The sequence below is a fragment of the Salmo salar genome, chromosome 22, assembly GCF_965601325.2.
Source record: "Salmo salar chromosome 22, fSalSal1, whole genome shotgun sequence".
In the NCBI taxonomy this organism is placed as follows: Eukaryota; Metazoa; Chordata; class Actinopteri; order Salmoniformes; family Salmonidae; genus Salmo; species Salmo salar.
This window is the reverse complement of record NC_138312.1, coordinates 44,057,496-44,080,325: the sequence shown is the minus strand read 5'-3', so window position 1 is coordinate 44,080,325 and position 22,830 is coordinate 44,057,496. Positions and strand designations below refer to the sequence as shown.

The 22,830-nt window shown below is 44.5% G+C and overlaps 1 protein-coding gene and 1 long non-coding RNA gene across 2 annotated transcripts in view; both read left to right on the top strand.

Annotated features, from left to right (window-relative positions):
- Positions 1-22,830, top strand: part of LOC106583452 (voltage-dependent calcium channel subunit alpha-2/delta-3) — an 82,594-nt gene that overhangs the window by 14,870 nt on the left and 44,894 nt on the right. The window contains exons 5-11 of the mRNA XM_014167636.3: positions 75-237; positions 3,940-4,071; positions 4,807-4,867; positions 5,177-5,327; positions 5,621-5,695; positions 5,803-5,892; positions 9,756-9,869. Coding sequence (XP_014023111.1) covers positions 75-237; positions 3,940-4,071; positions 4,807-4,867; positions 5,177-5,327; positions 5,621-5,695; positions 5,803-5,892; positions 9,756-9,869 — 786 coding nt within the window. The remainder of the gene's footprint in view (positions 1-74; positions 238-3,939; positions 4,072-4,806; positions 4,868-5,176; positions 5,328-5,620; positions 5,696-5,802; positions 5,893-9,755; positions 9,870-22,830) is intronic.
- On the top strand, positions 16,830-17,710 carry LOC106583453 (uncharacterized). Its single transcript, XR_001323524.2, has 4 exons — positions 16,830-16,935; positions 17,183-17,260; positions 17,399-17,465; positions 17,566-17,710. It is a non-coding gene; the product is annotated as an uncharacterized LOC106583453 (long non-coding RNA).

The following is a 22,830-nucleotide window of genomic DNA, read 5'->3' as shown; positions in this document are numbered from 1 at the left end:
ACAGTGCTGATCTGATTGTTGAGTTGGATTTTAACTCTATATACAGTATCTGCACTGTGTCTATTCCTCCCCAGTATGAGTACTTCAACGCAGTGCTGATTAACAATGTGGATGAGGAGGGCAACAACGTGGAGCTGGGAGGAGAGTTTGTCCTCGAACCCAATGAACACTTCAACAACCTGTCAGTCAACCTCAGCCTCAGTGTGGTGCAGGTGCCCACCAACATGTATAACAAAGGTAGGGACACTCAGAGGCCACTGTCAATATAGTGCATAATAGTTGAAGTGGGTGTATATGTGTGCAGATATGGACATGGAAAAGTAGGAGCTGCTCCACGTGAGGTGTCATAAGAGTTCATGGCGACAACTAAATTGTCCTTCCGGGACAATAAAAATCTATTGAATTGTGTGAGAAGCAGATTTGGGCTACATTTCATGTCAATTCAAGAAAATAATTGAATTTCCAAAAGTGAAACGCGCCATCTTTTTGCAGTGGTGGAAAAAGTATCCAATTGTCATACTTGACTTTAGATACCTTAATAGAAAATGAGTCAAGTAAAAGTGAAAGTCACCCAGTAAAATACTACTTGTAGAGGGCGGGGGTAGAGGGCGGAGGTAGAGGGAGGGGGTAGAGGGCGGAGGTAGAGGGAGGGGGTAGAGGGCGGAGGTAGAGGGAGGGGGTAGAGGGCGGAGGTAGAGGGAGGGGGTAGAGGGCGGAGGTAGAGGGTGGGGGTAGAGGGCGGGGGTAGAGGGCGGAGGTAGAGGGCGGAGGTAGAGGGCGGAGGTAGAGGGAGGGGGTAGAGGGTAGAGGGCGGAGGTAGAGGGAGGGGGTAGAGGGTAGAGGGCGGAGGTAGAGGGCGGGGGTAGAGGGCGGAGGTAGAGGGCGGGGGTAGAGGGCGGGGGTAGAGGGCGGAGGTAGAGGGCGGAGGTAGAGGGCGGAGGTAGAGGGCGGGGGTAGAGGGCGGAGGTAGAGGGCGGGGGTAGAGGGCGGGGGTAGAGGGCGGAGGTAGAGGGCGGAGGTAGAGGGAGGGGGTAGAGGGTGGAGGTAGAGGGAGGGGGTAGAGGGAGGGGGTAGAGGGTAGAGGGCGGAGGTAGAGGGCGGAGGTAGAGGGAGGGGGTAGAGGGCGGAGGTAGAGGGCAGAGGTAGAGGCGGAGGTAGAGGGCGGGGGTAGAGGGCGGGGGTAGAGGGAGGGGGTAGAGGGCGGAGGTAGAGGGAGGAGGTAGAGGGAGGGGGTAGAGGGCGGAGGTAGAGGGAGGGGGTAGAGGGCGGAGGTAGAGGGCGGAGGTAGAGGGTAGAGGGAGGGGGTAGAGGGCGGAGGTAGAGGGAGGGGGTAGAGGGCGGAGGTAGAGGGCGGAGGTAGAGGGAGGGGGTAGAGGGCGGGGGTAGAGGGAGGGGGTAGAGGGCGGGGGTAGAGGGAGGGGGTAGAGGGAGGGGGTAGAGGGAGGGGGTAGAGGGAGGGGGTAGAGGGCGGAGGTAGAGGGAGGGGGGAGGGGGTAGAGGTAGAGGGCGGAGGTAGAGGGAGGGGGTAGAGGGAGGGGGGAGGGGGTAGAGGGAGGGGGTAGAGGGCGGAGGTAGAGGGAGGGGGTAGAGGGCGGAGGTAGAGGGAGGGGGTAGAGGGCGGAGGTAGAGGGAGGGGGTAGAGGGAGGGGGTAGAGGGCGGAGGTAGAGGGAGGGGGGAGGGGGTAGAGGGAGGGGGTAGAGGGCGGAGGTAGAGGGAGGGGGTAGAGGGAGGGGGTAGAGGGAGGGGGTAGAGGGCGGAGGTAGAGGGAGGGGGGAGGGGGTAGAGGGAGGGGGTAGAGGGCGGAGGTAGAGGGAGGGGGTAGAGGGCGGAGGTAGAGGGAGGGGGGAGGGGGTAGAGGGCGGAGGTAGAGGGAGGGGGGAGGGGGTAGAGGGCGGAGGTAGAGGGAGGGGGTAGAGGGCGGAGGTAGAGGGAGGGGGTAGAGGGCGGAGGTAGAGGGAGGGGGTAGAGGGCGGAGGTAGAGGGAGGGGGTAGAGGGTGGAAGGGGGGTGGAGATAGAGAAGGGATGCATAATGGCCCAAAGATAGAGAGTGCAGTCACACTACAGGCCTTTCAAAGACAATGGAGTGAGTGAGGAGAAAAGAAGGGATGGGGTTGTCTCTCTTGCAGTGACTTAATGTTCAGCTGTTATTTGTTTTATAGCTCAGTGTGTCACCTGTCTCTGTGTAGCCCTGGGTCTCTTTTGTCTGTCTATAATGGCCTCCTCAGTGCCCCGCACCCCCCCTCTGTTCTCTGCACAATGGGAGGCTATCTGAGAGCCTCAGTGTGTGTGTGTGCGCGTACGCGTGTGTGGAGATCATGCAGCAGAAGGATGGGAGGGAATTATTTAGTCACACTGTTTGTCCCTCCACCAGAGGGGTCAATAAAGGCCAAAGGTCAATGGTCCAGCACTCCTGTGTTCAGTGTTAATGGAGATTATGACCATTATTGCCTTTGTTATTACACTCTTAGAAAAAATGGTGTTATCTAGAACCTTAAAGGGTTCTTCTGCTGTCCCCATATGGGAATCCTTTGAAGAAACCTTTTTAATTGCAGGTAGAACACTTTTGGGTTCCATGTAGAACCCTCTGTAGAAAGGGTTCTATCTGGAACCAAAAATGGTTTTCCTATGGGGACAGCCCGAAGAACCCCTTAGGAACCCTTTTTGGTTCCAGATAGAACCCTTTCTACAGAGGGTCTCTCAATTTCAATTTTAATTTAAGGGGCTTTATTGTGAAATAAACAAAACAATTAACAATGAACATTACACTAACAAAAGTTGCAAAACAAAAAATACATTTCAAATGTCATATTATGTCTATATACAGTGTTGTAATGATGTGCAAATAGGGAAAATAAATAAACATAAATATACTTTGTATTTACAATGGTGTTTATTCTTCACTGGTTGCCCTTTTCTTGTGGCAACAGGTCACAAATCTTACTGCTGTGATGGCACACTGGTATTTCACCCAGTAGATATGGAAGTTGTTTTCAAATTGTTTGTGGGTCTATGTAATCTGAGAGAAATATGTGTCTCTAATTTGGCAGGATTGTTAGGAAGTGCAGCTCAGTTTCCATCTCATTTTGTGAGCAGTGTATATATAGCCTGTCTTCTCTTGAGAGCCTTCGGCGGCCTTTTTCAATAGCAAGGCTATGCTCACTGAGTCTGTACATAGTCAAAGCTTTCCTTAAGTTTGGTTCAGTCTCAGTGGTCAGGTATTCTGCCACTGTTTACTCTCTGTTTAGGGCCAAGTAGCATTCTAGTTTGCTCTGTTTTTTGTTGTTGTAATTACTTGACACATTAGAAAGAATTTATCTTTTTGTTTTTTCATGATTTGGTTGGGTCTAATAGTGTTGATGTCCTGGGGCTCTGTGGGGTCTGTTTGTGGTTGTGAACAGAGCCCCAGGACCAGCTTGCTTAGGGGACTTCTCCAGCTTCATCTCTCTGTAGGTGATGGCTTTGTTATGGAGGGTTTGGGAATTGCTTCCTTTTAGGTGGTTGTAGAATTTAAAGGCTCTTTTCTGGATTTTGATCATTAGCTGGTATCGGCCTAAATGGTCTATGTGCATTATTTGGTGTTTTACGTTGTACACGGAGGATATTTTTTGCAGAATTCCGCATGCAGAGTCTAAATTTGGGGTTCTCTCTCTCACACGTTCTCTCTCTTCCCCCCCTCCTTATCTGTTTCTCTCCTCCCCTCTCTCTGTCTCGCTCCCCTCCCTCCTCCCCCTCTATTCAGTTCAATTCAGTGGGCTTTATTGGCATGGGAAACATATGTTAACATTGCCAAAGCAATGTCCTCTCTATTTCTCTCTCTCTCAATTCAATTCAATTTAAGGGGCTTTATTGGCATGGGAAACATGTGTTTACATTGTCAAAGCAAGTGAAATAAACAAAAAACTAACAGTCTCTCTCTCTCTCTCTCTCTCTCTCTCAGATCCTGCCATAGTGAATGGGGTGTATTGGTCAGAGGCCTTGAATAAAGTGTTTGTGGATAACTTTGAAAAAGATCCGTCCCTGATATGGCAGTACTTTGGCAGTGCTAAGGGCTTCTTTAGGCAGTATCCCGGTGAGTTGTGTGTGTGTGTGTGCGCGTGCGTGCTTGTGTGGGGGAGAGTGGGGGAGGGGCAAAACGTACAAAACGTCACTGTACGAAATGGGGGAAAATGAAATGGAATCACTCAAAGGGTGATTTTGCTAATGTTGTAATTTTACAGACCATCAGAGAAATGCATAAGACAAATTAATCAGAATGTGAGCGGCAACTGTGAGTCCAGCTCCTGCAGCAGCACACTGCAACACAGTCCAGAGCTAAGGCAGAGCTAAGGGTTCATTAGAGCACCGACAGTGACCGTCAGACGGTAACCGTGCTGACTGCAGTACTATAACACCACAGATACATGTATGGGAAATTACAGGTGATACAGAAAGTGTTATTTCATATATAAAGCCCTTCATTGAATTCCCTTCATTGCAGTCATATAATTTAAAGTCACCCACCACCAATGTGCCCTGCCTGACTGTGTGTGGATAATGTTATGCATTAGTTCCAATGAGACAAGTGTATTGTTAGTGTGTAGGACATATAACGTAGCACTGTGCCCTTCACGGATGTGGCATCATTAGACTCCACTCTCCTCTCAATTTCTATTGAGATACACATAGCAAGGAAAGACAGACCTGCGCATTGAACCCCCATTTCTAAAGACATTTTGTAGTCTGGCTCCGGAATGTCCTTACACTCTGTATGACTCTGTAGCGTAATGCTCTGTGTAGCTAAGTGTCTTTCTCCTCATGGTTCCAGGGGTCAAATGGCATCCAGACGAACACGGGGTCATCGCCTTTGACTGCAGGAACAGGAAATGGTATGCTTTTTCACAATAGGTCAGCGTTAGTTAATGAGGAAACTGATTTTCCTCTTGCTGTGTGGCCTACAATATCATGCTTTACTTGTTTGTGCAGCGTACATTATGGCAAAATCTTGATCCCTGTCGTGTATTTTGTTAGTGTGTTGCTTTAGCTCTGCAATGATTCCAGTCAGTGTTTGCTGCATTGCAGTCCAAGGTTTGGCAACATGTTTTGTGTTGTTATGCCACACTATATACCCCCATTGGATAGATAGAACTGACGTTCTGGTTAGTGTGTGTATACTTGTGTCATACCTCCATGGTCAGGTACATCCAGGCAGCGACGTCTCCTAAAGACGTGGTGATTCTAGTGGACGTGAGTGGCAGTATGAAGGGCCTGAGACTGACCATCGCCAGACAGACTGTCTCCTCTATACTGGACACACTGGGAGACGACGACTTCTTCAACATCATCGCTGTCAGTCTGATTGAACTGATCTCTGTGTGTGTGTTGGAGTGGGGTTGTGTGTGTTGGGGGGGGGGGGGGGGGTCTGCTTAATGTATCACCCTTAGCATTTTTAGCTTCTCTGTTTATCTGAGTTTATTTGGGGTTTCTGCTGCTAGTTTTTCTATACCGTGTTTATGATTATCCTACCTCGTATCTAAAACCATGTCTAGAAAATGAATAGGTATGTCTAGAATGTGGGTGTGTCTGTACTCTTATCGTGATATTCCACTCAAAGCTAACCCTCTCCATATGTTTGTTCACAGTACAATCAAGAGATTCACTATGTGGAGCCTTGTCTGAACGGTACACTGGTACGAGCAGACAGAAACAATAAAGCTGTAAGTTCCTCACTCAAAAACACACATAATTGTATGTAGATCATATCAGAGGGAATTTGTTTGATTATCACTCAAATCATACTGTATGTTTACCTCTTTCCTGTTAGCATTTTAGAGAACATCTGGACAAGCTGTTTGCCAAAGGGATTGGTCTGCTGGGTGATGCTCTTACCGAAGCATTCACCATTCTAAATGATGTAAGTTCAGCCTCGGGCTTTAACCCCCCTGAATTAATTCATTCATTCATTCAACACAGATATTGCACAGACTAATATACAGTAGTTCCATTTACTGCATCTGTGTATCCATATCACATACTAGAGCAGAGACCAAATGAAACGCACAACTTTAAACAAAAATTGGTTCTCAATTGTTTCTCAGACTTTGGTTTAATTCCAGAATTACTTTTTACATGATTGAACAACAAATACATAAACACACTTGGATCCATGCCAGAGAAGTTAGAGCAGAAAGGCAATTAGTTCAGGCACAGTAGTTTTCACTTCCCAACCTAATTGAGTGATTTAAACAGAGCAGCATCAGTACACTCCAGCAAGGTGTACATACTTATTCTCAAGCTCTGAGTATAGCACGTCTCTTCCCTGTCTACCGTTCAAAACTCTTCACCGCAATCCCTGCTGTCCCCCATTCCACCCTGCAAACACAGGCACATCTATTCTGAAGGATGATTAATGGCTGTAATTAACAGTACTGATTAATAAGGAGGATGATCGGAACACAAAGCCGGTGGAGATAAAAGGAGAGGCTCCTGGTCTTATCTCTGTTTTCAGGCTAGCGGTCTGTCGCACCGCTCCGCACCGGGAGCACGGCTTCATCGTCTGCATTTGTCTGATTAATTAAATCTAGTGCAATGAATATGGTAATCAGGCGGCCAATAGGCTGAGTGTGAAATACATTGCTACTCTAGGCTAGGCTACCACCTTGGTGAATGGACGGGATGGATTCTAACTGGGCTAGGGCCATTTTATTCTCTATACTATCTCTTAGCAGAGCAGATCGAAGGTAGAAAACAAGTGGCTAGTGGTGTATCAAGACTAGGGTTGCCTGGAGGTGTTTGTGTGTTTCTCTGCTAGAAGCAGCACTGTGGTCTGATCAAAAACACACCTTGACCATAATACTGATCATCACGTGTTCCCATCATCTCCACATTTGTCAGAACTCAAATCCTACCATGGTATCATGTGTTCTACCCTGAATCTGTTTAGACATTATATTCTATCTGGGTGGTATATCTTTATTTTTCTGTGTAGTTCACTGTGGTGGACAGGCTTTCAATGCTGTTATTTTGATCCAATGCTGCCTTACAGTTCTCTGCCTCTGACAAACCTGCCTAGCTCTAAAACTGCTCTTAGCATTCACCATATTGCTGACAAAATACATTTAAATCATTTGCTCCATATGCTGTGTTTATATTGGTCTCTTTGACATATCTACAGTAACTCTTTAGCTTTAAGGGATGCTCTGAGCAAGGTCAATGTGGTAATCTGCAGTGTGTGTGGAGACCACTGTGCATGCATGTGTGAGGGATGTGTGTGTGTCAAGAGAGACAGTCCGTGTGTTATTGTAATCCTGTGTGTGTGTGTGTGTCTGTCTCACACACACACTCTTACAAACGCTGCTGCAGGTGTGTTTTGGGAGCAGAGCCATGCTCAGCTCAGCAGCTTTTAGACAGCGATAATGGTGCTCACTCCACAAAGCTCTATTTCTCCACATTCCCTCTGTCACAGGTCAATAAGCTATTTAATTACCACCATGCATCTTCTGCCATCAGATTAATGTGGGCTGCACTTCCCAGTTTATTTACAAAGAGATTATCTGTGTTTTAGTCCCTGATGGGACGCCAGTATCGGACATCATCAGACATCAGCAACGAAAACAAACATTACAGGCATGGCCAAGGGCAGAGGTGACAGGCAGCTGAGTCTCAAAGCGGACCTGGGTTCAAATACTATTTGAAATCTTTAGCATTTGCTTTAGCCTGCCTGGAGTGCCAAATGGGCAGGGTTTTTATTTCGTATGACTATTATATTGCTTCCATTGTGTCATGCAAGCTCAAGCCCAGGATTTGAAATGATTTCAAATAGTATATGAATCCAGGTCTGTCTCAGAGTTAGCCCAGGCCTCAAAGACAGAGATGGGATAGGATTAGAGGACAGATGAACATGCCCCGTGAATAAATGTTGCTCGTTTTTGAAGATAGTCAGCTGGATGTCGTGAAGACCATGTAGTCCAAGGCAATCCACACACACACACAAAAAAAAGGCGGCGGCATTCAGTGACCCAGGAAACAAAAATGCAAAATTCAACATCTTAATAGATGATTTTATGAATATAAACACTGTCATTCAAAACTTGTAAAAAAGTTGCACATTAATTAAATATTATAAATCAAAGGTACGATTTGAAATCATAGCACATTTTTCATCATTTCTCCTCGCAACATTATGAGGTTACCATGTTACATCTTGGTTACAGTTTTTACACAAGTTCCGTTGTACATGCTTGCAGAAAGAAACGCATGTACCGGACCGGAGGAATCCCAAAATAATATGAAATAAGAAGCTGTTGAAACATGCAAAATAGATTTCTCAGATGGCAGAACAGCGCTTTATTTATCTGTCGGGACCTTTCTTGTTTTGCGAGCGGTGTTAGCTAGCAAACGTTATGCTGTCTTTAGTTTTGCTAGTAGGTAAGAGCAACAATGGCCCCTCAACTTAATAGAGCTCGCCAGCTGGTAGTCCTAAAACCCTTGTAGTCCTAAATGAGTTAAGTCTGGTTCGTACAGCCATCCCTAGGGGGGATATTAAATGGGGAAAGAATAGGGTTTTAGGATAAACGCCAAAAATAAGGTCAGAGGTTAACACACACTTACGAGATCTGATACGTTTTGTTCTATGGGAGGTAATACCAGTCAGTTAACATGACCTTTATGAATTATGAGGCCTTGGTGGGTTTTAATGACAAATGCTTCAGAATTCACAAAAATGTACGTTAGCTGATAAAGACTATCTCATAGATCAAAACATATACGATCTCCTAAACCTGTGTTTACCGCAGAACTTGTTTTCAGCATTTATCCAGAAACACCATTCATTTCCACATCATTTGTCCAACGAACCATGGTGCTGTAACGATGTACGCTGAGAGTCAGGAAGCAAGTTCAGGGAATGAATACATTTAATCAATAACTGACGAAAACACAAACAGCGCACCGACCTGAAACAATGACAACTGGGGAAGAAACCAAAGGGAGTGACATATAAAGGGCAGGTAATCAAGGAGGTGACGGAGTCCAGGTGAGTGTCATTATGCGCGTATCGCTGGTGACAGGTGTGCGCCATAGACAAGCAGCCTGGTGACCTAGAGGCCGAGAGGGAGCACACGTGACAGATGGAGTCAGTGCCTACAAAAAGACGACATTACTATTGCTCTCTATACAGCTGCCAAAAATGTCTTCACACTGTACGTGGTTAAAACATTTTCTCATTTCGGGGTTAATCTGGCTCAATGAAGGTAACACGTGTTGCTTGAGCTGATGCATGGACGAACACAGAATAGTTCTGTGCGCCAGTGTGCAAAAAAAGTAACGAAGGTGAAACGTCGGAACGTTGCTAGGGAAATTACCCAAGACGTTCTGTGATTTCAAAGCTAAATGTGCAATTTCAAGTTTTTAAATCACACCGTATTCATGTTCATAACATTATCTACAAACTGTTGCTGAAATTTTACACTGCCATTTTTGGGTCACAGAACAAGACATTTTGGTGGGTGGCCCTCTGAATAATGGTGCAAAAGCTGTTATCGTTTTCTCCTGATGGAGATCTGGTTCAACTCAATGAGGTTTCTTATTAGAAATGTTTTAAATAATCTAGTCGATATATATATATATATAAAAATCTGAACTTCAATTAACTAAAATATGCATATAACTATAGTCAAGTCACGAGCCTGTATTTTTGCAACTGAAGTGCAACACAGTCCCAGACTCAAATCTCAACTCTTTTCCTGAATGTGTGTGTGTGTGTGTGTGTATCTGTAGTTTAACCAGACTGGGCATGGCAGTGTGTGTAGCCAGGCCATCATGCTTGTGACTGACGGGGCCACACAGATGTACGATGATGTTTTCGCCAAGTTCAACTGGCCAGACAGAAAGGTGAGAAATTGATCTCTCGAAAACATTACTCACAAAAATTCCAAAAGAATAAAGACAGTTCAAATATTATATATACCGTGTTGTAATGATGTGCAAATAGTTAAAGTACAAATGGGAAAATAAATATATGTTCTATTTACAATGGTGTTTGTTCTTCACTGGTTTCCCTTTTCTTGTGGCAACAGGTCACAAATCTTGCTGTTGTGATTGCACAGAGTGGTATTTCACCCAATAGATATGGGAATTCATCAAAATTGGATCTGAGGGAAATAGGTCTCTCTAATATGGTCATACATTTGGCAGGAGGTTATGAAGTGCAGCTCAGTTGTCACCATTTTATAGGTAGTGTGCAAATCAAACTTTGTCACATGCGCTGAATACAACAGGTTTAGACCTTTCCGTGAAATGCTTACTTACAAGTCCTTAACCAACAATGCAGTTCAAGAAAGAATTAAGAAAATATTTACCAAATAAATGTAAGTAAAAAAAAAAAAGAAGTAATAAAAGTAACAAAATAATAACGAGGCTATATACAGGAGGAACCGGTACCGAGTCAATGTGAGGGGGGTACAGGTTAGTCGAGGAAAGTTGTACATGTAGGTAGAGGTAAAGTGACTATGCATTAATAAACAGCAAGTAGCAGCAGTGTAAAAAACAAAAAGGTGGTGGGGGGGGGGGGGGGGGGGGGGGGGCATTTGATTAATTGTTCAGCATTCTTATGGCTTGGGGGTAGAAGCTGTTAAGGAGCCTGTTGGTCCTAGACTTGGCGCTCCGGTACCGCTTACCTTGCGGTAGCAGAGAGAACAGTCTATGACTTGGGTGACTGGAGTCTGACAATTTTATGGGCTTTCCTTTGACAGCGCCTAGTATAGAGGCCCTGAATGGCAAGAAGTTTGGCCCCAGTGATGTACTGGGCCGTACGCACTATCCTCTAGCGCCTTACGGTCAGATGCCGAGCAGTTGCCATATCAGGCGATGTAGGATGCTCTCAATGGTGCAGCTGTAGAACTTTGAGGACCCATGGCAAATCTTTTCAGTGTCCTGAGGGGGAAAAGGTGTTGTTGTGCCCGCTTCACGACTGTGTTGGTTTGATTGGACCATGATAGTTTGTTGGTGATGTGGACACCAAGGAACTTGAAACTCTCAACCTGATCCACTACAGCCCCGTCAATGTTATTGGGAGCCTGTTCGGCCCGCCTTTTCCTGTAGTCCACGATCAGCTCCTTTGTCTTACTCACATTGAGGAAGAGGTTGTTGTCCTGGCACGATCCTGCCAGGTCTCTGACCTCCTCCCTATAGGCTGTCTCATCATTGTCGGTAATCAGGCCTACCACTGTTGGGTCATCAGCAAACTTAATGATGGTGTTGAAGTCATGTTTGGCCACGCAGTTGTGGGTGAACAAGGAGTACAGGAGGGGACTAAGCATAGACCCCTGTGGAGCCCCGATGTTGAGGATCAGTGTGGCGGATGTTGTTACCTACCCTTACCACCTGGGGGCAGCCCGTCAGGAAGTCCAGTTGCAGGGGAGTTGTTTAGTCCCAGGGTCCTTAGCTTAGTTATGAACTTTGTGGGCATTATGATGTTGAATGCAGAGCTGTAGTAAATGAACAGCATTCTCACATAGGTGTTCCTTTTGTCCAGGTGGGAAAGGGCAGTGTGGAGTGCGATTGAGATTGCATCATCTGTGGATCTGTTGGGGCGGTATGCAAATTGGAGTGGATCTAGGGTATCCGGGATGATGTTGATGTGAGCCATGACCACTCTTTCCAAGCACTTCATGGCTACCAACGTGAGTGCTACAGGCAGTAATCATTTTAGGCAGGTTATCTTCACTTCCTTGGGCACAGGGACTATGGTGATCTGCTTAAAACATGTAGGTATTACAGACTCTGTCAGGGAGAGGTTGAAAATGCCAGTGAAGACACTTGCCAGTTGGTCCGCGCATGCTTTGAGTACACGTCCTGGTAATCCGTCTGGCCCCACGGCTTTGTGAATGTTGACTTGTTTTAAAGGTCTTTCTCACATTGTCTACCAAGAGCGTTATCACAGTCATCCGGAACTGCTGGAGCTCTCATGCGTGCTTCAATGTTGCTTGCCTCAAAGGCATTTAGCTCGTCTGGTAGGCTAGCGTCACTGGGCAGCTCGCGTCTGGGTTTCCCTTTGTAGTCCGTAATAGTTTTCAAACCCTGCCACATCCGACGAGCATCAGAACCGGTGTAGTAGGATTCAATCTTAATCCTGTATTGACACCGTTTGATGGTTCGTCTGAAGGCATAGCGGGATTTCTTATAAGTGTCCGGGTTAGTGTCCCACTCCTTGAAAGTGGCAGCTCTAGCCTTTAGCTCGATGCGGATGTTGCCTGTAATCCATGGCTTCTGGTTGGGATATGTACGACGTCATCGATACACTTATTGATGAAACCGCTGACTGTCTGTGCTAGAAAAACAGTCCTGTAGCTTAGCATCCGTGTCATCTGACCACTTCTGTATAAAGCGAGTCACTGGTACTTCCTGCTTCAGTGTTTGCTTGTAAGCAGGAATCAGGATGATAGAATTATGGTCAGATTTGCCAAATGGAGGGCAAGGGAGAGCTTTGTATGCGTCTCTGTGTGTGGAGTAAAGGTGGTCTAGTTTTTTTCCCCACTGGTTGCACATGTGACATGCTGGTAGAAATGTGGTAAAACGGATTTAAGTTTGCCTGCATTAAAGTCCCCGGCCACTAGGCGCGCCACTTCTGGATGAGCATTTTCTTGTTTGCTTATGACCTTATACAGCTGGTTGAGTGTGGTCTTAGTGTCAGCATTGGTTTGTGGTGGGAATTAGACTGCTATGAATAATATAGATGAGAACTCTTGGTAGATAGTGTGGTCTACATTTTATCATAGGTACTCTACCTCAGGCGAGCAATACCTCGAGACTTAGACATCGCGCACTAGCTGTTATTGACAAAGACACACCCCCGCCCCTCATCTTACCAAACATAGCTTGTCTGTCCTGATGATGCATGGAAAATCCCACCAGCTCTATATTATCCATGTCTTCATTCAGCCACAAGCCAGTGAAACATAAGATATTTCTGTTTTTAAATGTCCCATTGGTAGGATAGTCTTGAAAGTATACCATCCATTTTTTTTCGAATGATTGCACGTTGGCCAATAGAACAGATGGTAGTGGAGGTTCTCAATTGCCTACAAAATTTCACGCAAATGACAGGGATTTTGGCCAGTTCCCGAGAAAGCAGTATATCCTTCGTGTCACTCGTTAATAAAGAAAAAAAATCTTTATCATGTTCGAGGTGAGTAATTGCTGTTCTGATGTCCAGAAGTTATTTTCGGTCAGAGATGGTAGCAGCAATTATGTACAAAATAAATTATTTTTATTAGTTACCAACGCAAAACGAACAAAATAGCACAGTTGGTTAAGAGCCCATAAAACGGCAGCCATCCCCTCCAGCGCCATTCAATCAAGGCATGGGGGTGGGTAGAAGGGACATAGGTCTGATATGGGGGGGGCCTATGAGTGTGGCCAGGGTTTTCTTGGGGTAGTCTTAGCTGGTTGGGGTGTGGCTGGTGATCCTGTGGTCTGGGTGTAGGTCCTCTTGGTGTGGGTTTTCTCGGTGCAGGTCCTTCGGGGGGCATCTTGCAGGTCTGGGAGGATGTCAGGGTGGCGTGTCCGTTGCTCCTGTGTGAAGTGCTGGGGCTACGGTTGAGGGTGACGTCCTTCATGGTCCTGGCAAAACTTGGGATTGCTGCCTTGTAGAGGTGGACCTGGTCATTAAGGCTATTCAAGTCCAGGGTGGAGTGGTGGGCCAAGTATACTTCAGGTTTTGAGGCACAATCTCACGAATGCTTGCATTCACCCGCTGTATGGTGGCAGGGTGAAAGTATTTTCATGGTAGCAGGGCGGAGATGACCACTTGTGCATTTGGGAAAGTGGAAGAAGCTTTTTCAGTCACTCCCTTGAGTGCTGTTGCTACCCTTTCCTGCTGGGCCCTCCGGTCATTTGTGCATGTGTGAATTATGATGTGGCTGGGGGACCCTAGTCTGTCCTTTGACAACAGCTCCAGGGCATACCTAGTATTTGGGCACCAGAGTTTAGCCACTTTGTAAAAAGTTTATCCTCCTGAACCCCAACCCCGGCCAACAGCTCCGCACCCCCCTCCAGCTACTTGCCCAAGCCTCCCCAGCTTCTCCTTCACCCAAATCCAGATAGTAGATGTTCTTAAAGAGCTGCAAAACCTAGACCCGTACAAATCAGCTTGGCTAAACAATCTGGACCCTCTATTTCTAAAATTATCCACCGCCATTGTTGCAACCCCTATTACTAGTCTGTACAACCTCTTTCGTATTGTCCAAGATTCCTAAAGATTGGAAAGCTGCCGTGGTCATCCCCCTCTTCAAAGGGGGTGACACTAGACCCAAACTGTTACAGACCTATATCCATCCTGCAGTCAAACATATCCTTGTAAAGCGGTCTATCCTACCGATCCTCAACGATGTAATTTACCAAATACCCTCCAACACTACTTAGCAAACTGGATGCAGTCTGTCACAGTGCCATCCATTTTGTCACCAAAGCCCCATATACTACCCACCACTGCGACCTGTATGCTCTCGTCGGCTGCCCCTCGCTACATATTCGTTGATGTTGAAGAATCAGTCAAAGTTTTAAGTTACGCCGGGGCTGGATATTTCAACAAGACAACGACCCAAAACACTGCTCAAAATCTACCCGGGCATTTATGCAGAGGAACAAGTGCAATGTTCTGGAATGGCCATCCCAGTCCCCAGACCTGAATATCATTGAGAATCTGTGGGATGATTTGAAGCGGGCTGTCCATGCTCGGCAACCATCAAACCTAACTGAACTGGAGATGTTTTGTAAGGAGGAATGGTCCAAAATGCTACGGGTGGGTGATATGGTGAGCAAGATAAGGCGGAGCTTTACCTAGCAAAGACTTATCAATGACCTTTGCTAGGTAAAGCTCCGCCTTATCTTGCTCACCATATCACCCACCCATAGCACGCACTCCAGCAGGTATATCTCACTGGTCATCCCCAAAGCCAACACCTCCTAATATGTCAGTAGTGAAATGAGGTGTATTGGATTAACAGAAAAATTTGCAATATGCATCAAAACAAAATTAGACAGGTGCATAAATTTGGGCACCCCAATAGAAAAATCACATCAATATTTAGTAGAGCCTCCTTTTGCTAAAATAACAGCCTCTAGACGCTTCCTATAGCCGCTAATGAGTGTCTGGATTCTGGATGAAGGCATTTTGGACCATTCCTCCTTACAAAACATCTCCAGTTCAGTTAGGTTTGATGGTTGCCGAGCATGGACAGCCCGCTTCAAATCATCCCACAGATTCTCAATGATATTCAGGTGTGGGGACTGGGATGGCCATTCCAGAACATTGTACTTGTTCCTCTGCATAAATGCCCGGGTAGATTTTGAGCAGTGTTTTGGGTCGTTGTCTTGTTGAAATATCCAGCCCCGGCGTAACTTAAAACTTTGACTGATTCTTCAACATTATTCCCAAGAATCTGCTGATATTGAGTGGAATCCATGCGACCCTCAACTTTAACAAGATTCCCAGCACCGGCACTGGCCACACAGCCCCACAGCATGATGGAACCCCCACCAAATTTTACTGTGGGTAGCAAGTGTTTCTTGGAATGCTGTGTTCTTTTGCCGCCATGCATAACGTCCATTGTTATGACCAAATAACTCCATCTTTGTTTCATCAGTCCACAGCACCTTATTCCAAAATGAAGCTGGCTTGTCCAAATGTGCGTTTGCATACCTCAAGCGACTCTGTTTGTGGCGTGTGTGCAGAAAAGGCTTCTTCCGCATCACTCTCCCATACAGCTTCTCCTTGTGCAAAGTGTGCTGAATTGTTGAACGATGCAGTGACACCATCTGCAGCAAGATGATGTTGTAGGTTTTTGGAGGTTGTCTGTGGGCTGTTTTTGACCGTTCTCACTATCCTTCACCTTTGCCTCTCCAATATTTTACTTGGCCTGCCACTTCTGGCCTTAACAAGAACTGTGCCTGTGGTCTTCCATTTCCACACTATGTTCCTCACAGTGGACCTGACAGCTTACATCTCTGCGATAGCTTTTTGTAGCCTTCCTCTAAACCATAATGTTGAACAATCTTTGTTTTCAGGTCATTTGAGAGTTGTTTTGAGGCCCCCATGTTGCCATTCTTCAGAGGAGAGTCAAAGAGAACAACAACTTGCAATTGGCCACCTTAAATACCTTTTCTCATGATTGGATGCACTTGTCTATGAAGTTCAAGGCTTAATGACCTCACCAAACCAATTGTTTGTTCCAATTAATCAGTGCTAAGTAGTTACAGGTATTCAAATCAACAGAATGACAAGGGTTCCCAAATTTTTGCATAGCCTATTTTTCACATCTGATTTAATTTCAAACAACTTAATATTGCTACACTAAAAATCTTTGTCTGGACAATACCCCAGTACTCAGCTTTTATTAGAAAATGAATGGCATGCCACTGTGATCATTTTCTGTGACGACAGAGTAAATTATTATGCAGCCTCAGAGGGATGCCCAAACTTTTTCATACAACTGTAGAACATATTGCTTCTTTGGAAAAGTGTAATGTGGATTTCAGCTAACAGTCACATCAAACTAACAAGCTCCCTTTTAATTTGTTTTAGCCATTTTACATTCACATCCATGCTAATGATGCTGCTGCATGATTTCAGCTAGTCAGAAAAATGGCTAGCCGACACGTGAACTCTACGGCAGGGGAGAGACCGGATTCATATTTTGCAACATTGCTGCTGAGGTCAGAGTGGCAAACAGCAAGGTTCATACAAACTTGTGCTGTTGCAAACTAAATGCTAGCTAGAAGCAAGAGGAAATAATGTATTTAATAAAAGGGGTTCTATATAGAACCTTCTGGTCAATTCAAATTTTGACTGCCATTCTGATTCAAAAACCAACTGCCATTCCAGCATGAAGATGCAAGAGGACATGGTTGAACTTATAAATAGCCTACCTATAAGCACATTGAAAGATAATTGATGAAGGTAAGCAAAGTTGCTTATTTAATTCAAATATATGTAGCCAAAGTCATGATAAACTACAGCTAGGCTAGATAAATAAAGTTGGATTAGCTTACAAATGGTGCTCAAATTCTATCTCGTTAGCTAGCCAGGAAAAGTTAGCCACTTTACAAGCTAACTCTTACAAATAACCATTATTTTGGGATATGCCAAATAGCGCTACAGACCCAGCATGAAATGATTAATTAGCTAATTGATACTTTTATTTCAGCATTTTAGTGTGGAGTCAGATGATGTGACTGTTTCATGAAGCCATTAGAAGACTGTTGCTGACCTTTGATGAATGCAGGTGATGGGCAGTGGGCTGACTAAGAGGAAGTATGGAATCTAAATGATTTGTAATAAATGTTGGATAATAAGTCTTTGTGATTTAATAGCCTAGTTAATCATTACATGACTTTTAACACACCATCTATTTTTTGCTCAGACTGGCAGTAACCCAATTAGAGGCAGATGATCTCTCCTTCGGCTGCTTCTGATGACAACAACTGCATGTAAGTTGTTCTTCTACATCAACATAATTATATGTCTGCATAGCATTTTGCCTTCATTTTGGAAGATTAACTCCAGTTTTTGCTCTTTTTTTCTTCTCAGGAACCAGCCAGGTTAAAAAATAAATCAGCCAGATGTGTACCAAGATTGACGTGGGGCATCATTCAAACAAAGACATGCCTCCATGGCCACCAGTGCATATTTCCAAATGATATTTGCATGTAATGACAATAAAATCTAAAAACTATGCTGGTATTCTTTTGTCCATTATTTAATTTTTTATTACATTATATTCTTTGTTAACATTATTACTATTTATTAGTAGTAGCCATAATTCATAAATGGCACCATACAGGGTTCTATATGAAACAAATTTTAGTTCAGTGAAGAATAACCCTTGGGGTTCTGATCAAAGAACCCTATAAAAGGGTTCTAAATAGAACTTTTAGTGGTTCCATATATGAAGCAAGCGATAGAACCAAAAAGGGTTCTATAAGGAACATTTTTTCTATGATTGTATAGCCCAGGGCTCTCCAAGCCTGTTCCTGTAGAGCTACCGTCCTGTAGGTTTTCGCTCCAACCCTAATCAAGTGCACCTGATTCTAGTAATTACCTGGTTGATGAGCTGAATCCGATTAGTAAGAGTTGGGGTTAGAGCGAAAAAGCTACAGTAGAGTAGCTATTCAAGAACAGGGTTGGCGAGCCCTCGTATAGCCTATTGTGCACAGGAACCACTTGGAGAGAGGTTAGAGATATGTAGCCGGAGTAAGAAGCTAAATATTAGCTAGATATTAGGCTGTGAACTGCAGTGAAGGGTGGAAGGTAGCCTAGCGTTTAAGAGCTTTGGACCAGTAACGGAAAGGTCGCTGATTCGAATCCTCAAGCCGGCAAGGTAGAAAAATCTGCCATTCTGCCCTTGAGCAAGCCAGTTAACCCACGACAACTGCTCTCCAGGCACCGATGACGTCGATTAAGTCAGCCACCCACACCTCTCTGATCCAGAGGTTGGGTTAAATGTGGAAGACGCATTTCAGTTGAATGCATTCAGTTGTGCAACTGACTAGGTAACCCCCTTTCTCTAATTTGAATAAACCGCTCAAACGGCCTGCTTTGAATGCTTCATGACAAAACAAATGCATACAGCCTAGGCCTGATTATCCAACCATTTGGATCAGATATGGGTCTATTCTCAACATAGTACAAGGACCAGAAAGGTACATTAGCAGGCTACTCAGGTGTATTTTGATCACACACTCTCTACTTTCAAACTTCTCTATTTTACATTCAGCAAGCAAGAGCAAGCTGGAATCTCTCCTCGATAGGCTAGTAGTAGTAAATAAAATGCTTGAATTAAGTGTACAAGCTATTGTAGTTTTACATTCCTGGGACTCCAAGGCCTAAGAGGAATAGCTGTAGCTGAGAGGCCAGGTGCATAATTACGCAATGACAAATGTGAAGACAGACTAGAGATGTGTAGCCTAAGTTAGAAGCGTATGCAACCCATCATTCATTAGCTAAATATTAGGCCTAATACTTCTAATTATTTTTGGTACAAAAGAGTAAATAATTCCAGCTGTTTGTCATGGATCATTATTCTCCCAAGTCGTCCTATAATTAATGTGGCCACCAATATGCTTACACAAGCCCAGTTATTCAGGCAAGTTTACCATGCGCTCTGCCTTTGTCACGATTCCCACCCACGGTGGCGCCCCCTCCTGCTCGGGTGGCGCTCGTCGGTCGTCGTCACCAGCCTATTAGCTACCACTGATTCCCTTTTTGGTTTTCCCTTCTTTTTGGTTTTGTGCACCTGTGTTAGTTTGGTTAATTAACGGGGCTATTTATGTTAGCTGGTCCGCTTCCGTGTTGTGCGGGATTATTTCTATTGTGACGGCTCATGTTCGTGTCGGCGCTATTTTACGCCGTGTGTATTTTCTCCCCTGTGTTTGGGAGTATTTGTTTGATGAGTGAGTGTAAATTAAATACGCCACTACCCTGTGCTCGCTGCTTCCTGTGCCTCATTCCTTCACCACGACTGCCAACCCGTTACAGCCTTCTCTCCTCTGAGCAGCCTCGCACACCTAGAACACTTCAATAGAACGCGTTTTTCAATGTTTTATCAGAGGGACAGGGTAAAAATAATAATCATCACTCTGAAAGTGATCCAAACGATAGCTCTCGTTATCGTTCTCCAAACAAGCTTCAATGCCATACAACACTCCTTCCGTGGCCTCCAACTGCTCTTAAATGCTAGTAAAACCAAATGCATGCTTTTCAACCGTTCGCTGCCTGAACCCGCCTGCCCGACTAGCATCACTACTCTGGACGGTTCTGACCTAGAATATGTGGACAACTACAAATACCTAGGTGTCTGGCTAGACTGTAAACTCTCCTTCCAGACTCATTAAACATCTCCAATCCAAAATCAAATCTAGAATCGACTTTCTATTTCGCAAAAAAAGCCTCCTTCACTCACGCCACCAAACATACCCTCGTAAAACTGACTATGCTACCGATACTCGACTTCGGCGATGTCATCTACAAAATAGCTTCCAATACTCTACTCAACAAACTGGATGCAGTCTATCACATTGCCATCCGTTTTGTTACCAAAGCCCCTTATACCACCCACCACTGCAACCTGTATGCTCTCGTCGGCTGGCCCTCGCTACATATTCGTCGCCAGACCCACTGGCTCCAGGTCATCTATAAGTCTATGCTAGGTAAATCCCAGTCTTATCTCAGCTCATTGGTCACGATAGCAACACCCACCCGTAGCACGCGCTCCAGCAGGTATATCTCAATGGTCATCCCCAAAGCCAACACCGCCTTTGGCCGTCTTTCCATCCAGTTCTCTGCTGCCAATGACTGGAACAAATTGCGGGAAAAAAAATAAAAAATAAATAAACAAGTCTTAAAATCGCAGACGGAGAATTATCTCCCTCACTTCAAGCATCAGCTATCTGAGCAGCTAACCGATCGCTGCAGCTGTATATAGTCCATCTGTAAATAGCCCACCAAATCTACCTACCTCATCCTGTCACGGGCGGATAGAACAGTTTAAGGATGAGTCAAGCGCAGGAGACTGAGGTCCGTTGGAACAAACGAGATTTAATAAATCCAAGGGCAAAATCCATATAAGGCTGGGAGCACAACAGTCAAAAGACTAGAGGAAGCTCCACTCGAAAAGACAGACGGGGCGCAGCCCGGCAACCCTAATGCCTAGACAATAAGTAGTAAACCAACTACGTATAAACAATACAACCCCTACCACACGTAACAATGAACAATCCCGCACGAATCCTAACTAAACACAGACAAACAAAATACCCCCCCACTAATGACAAACACGAAACAGGTGCAATCAAAAAACAGACATAACTAACAGACACTGAAACATAGATCGGTGGCAGCTAGTAGGCCGGCGACGAACGACCGCCGAGCACCGCCCAACCGAGGAGAGGCGCCACCTTCTGTGGACGTTGTGACACATCCCCATATTGTTTTTATTTACTTTTCTGCTCTTTTGCACACCAGTATCACTACTTGCACATCACCATCTGCTCATCTATCACTCCAGTGTTAATTTGCTAAATTGTAATTACTTCGCTACTGTGGCCTATTTATTGCCTTACCTCCTCACGCCATTTGCATTCACTGTATATTGACTTTTTTTCCTATTGTGTCATTGACTGTACGCTTGTTTATTCCATGTGTAACTCTGTTGTTTGTGTCTCACTGCTTTATCTTGGCCAGGTCGCAGTTGTAAATGAGAACTTGTTCTCAACTAGCTTACCTGGTTAAATAAAGGTGAAAAAAAATCGTTCTCCATTCATTTTGTAGTTATCGTTGTGTGAACGCTCCTGTTCAAATATTTTTTATCGTTATTGTTCTTCGTATGGACGGTCCTTTGAAGCTAAAATGATCTCCTAACCTGCTATGAAAAGGCACTTCCGGTCATAGCTGCACTTCCTCTAGTCACAACCTTGTGATTTGTTGAGTCACTGTCACGTTCGTTGGAATGATTGGACCAAATTGCAGCGTGAGTAGCGTTCCACATAATTTATTAATAGTGAAACTTCAGTGTTAACAGGCAACTAAACATAAATAATGTCCCATAACCCACAAGTGGAAAACAAGCTACTTAAGTATGATCCCCAATTAGAGACAATGATTACCAGCTGCCTCTAATTGGGAATCATTCACAATCACCAACAGAAAAACAAACCTAGAACCCCACATAGAAATAATAAACTAGACTAGCCCCCCAGTCACGCCCTGACCAACTCTACCATAGAAAATTAAAGCTTTCTATGGTCAGGACGTGACAGTCACCTCAACTAACATTACAAAAAAATGTATTTCATTATATAAGCCACAATAGTTAGTATCATTTCAATGAATATTCTACATTACCATGGCAGTCCACCATCAGTTGATAGAACTTTCCAAAATACCATGAAAATTATTGCATCACAATACCAGGCAGCCATTGCAAGTGTACCATTTTAAAATCATGGATATTATATGGCAGTTTGATTTTCCTTTTTGATGTTTGGAGAAAAATGTATTTCTTATTATTCAGTTACAGCTTTTAGCACAGTAAATCTACAATTAACTGCAACATACAAGCTTTCGTAAAGTCTACATTGATGACATAAATAGTCATAATGGAGGGACTTTTCAGCCATCCTTTAGAGGAAAGTGAGGAGAGGAATCTCATCAGGTGTTCAGTGGCATCTGTCTGTCTGACCTCCATCCACCTTAACAGATTGGCCTGGCTCAATCAGCCACTCATGCAGACAGTGAACTCTGCTCCTGCATGTGCTTTGCTAGAGGAAGAGGACTGGATGTACTCTAGAGTCTAGAGCCTCTCTCCTCCGGTCTTCTCTACTTATACTGCCCCAGGCTGGTTATCTGTGCTCTAGAGCCCCTCCCGTATCCACAGCCTTCTCCCTGCCTCTACTACAATCAAAATTGTTAAGTTTAAAAAAAAAAACAATTCTAATAAACGCAACAGTTGAATTTTTGTAATCCATCAGATATTGACTGAATTGTAGCACATGAAACACTTCTGGCACAGCCAAATAATGAATGGAGTTCAGGGCTTGGTGGGAATTCAGGTATTACATTTATTGTAAAAAAATATATATATATATTCTTAAAATCCACTCATATTCTTATTGTCACAGGTATTTTTTTAAATATTTTGTTAAAATGAATTAAAGTATGTGCCTCATTTGCATAATTACACCTGCACTGCCTAGATGGCTTTATTAATTACTGTTGTCACGTTGTCTCGCATAATTTAACAAATGTCAATAGCAGAATACCCTCGGATTCAAAAAAACCAACACCTTTGATTCTGGA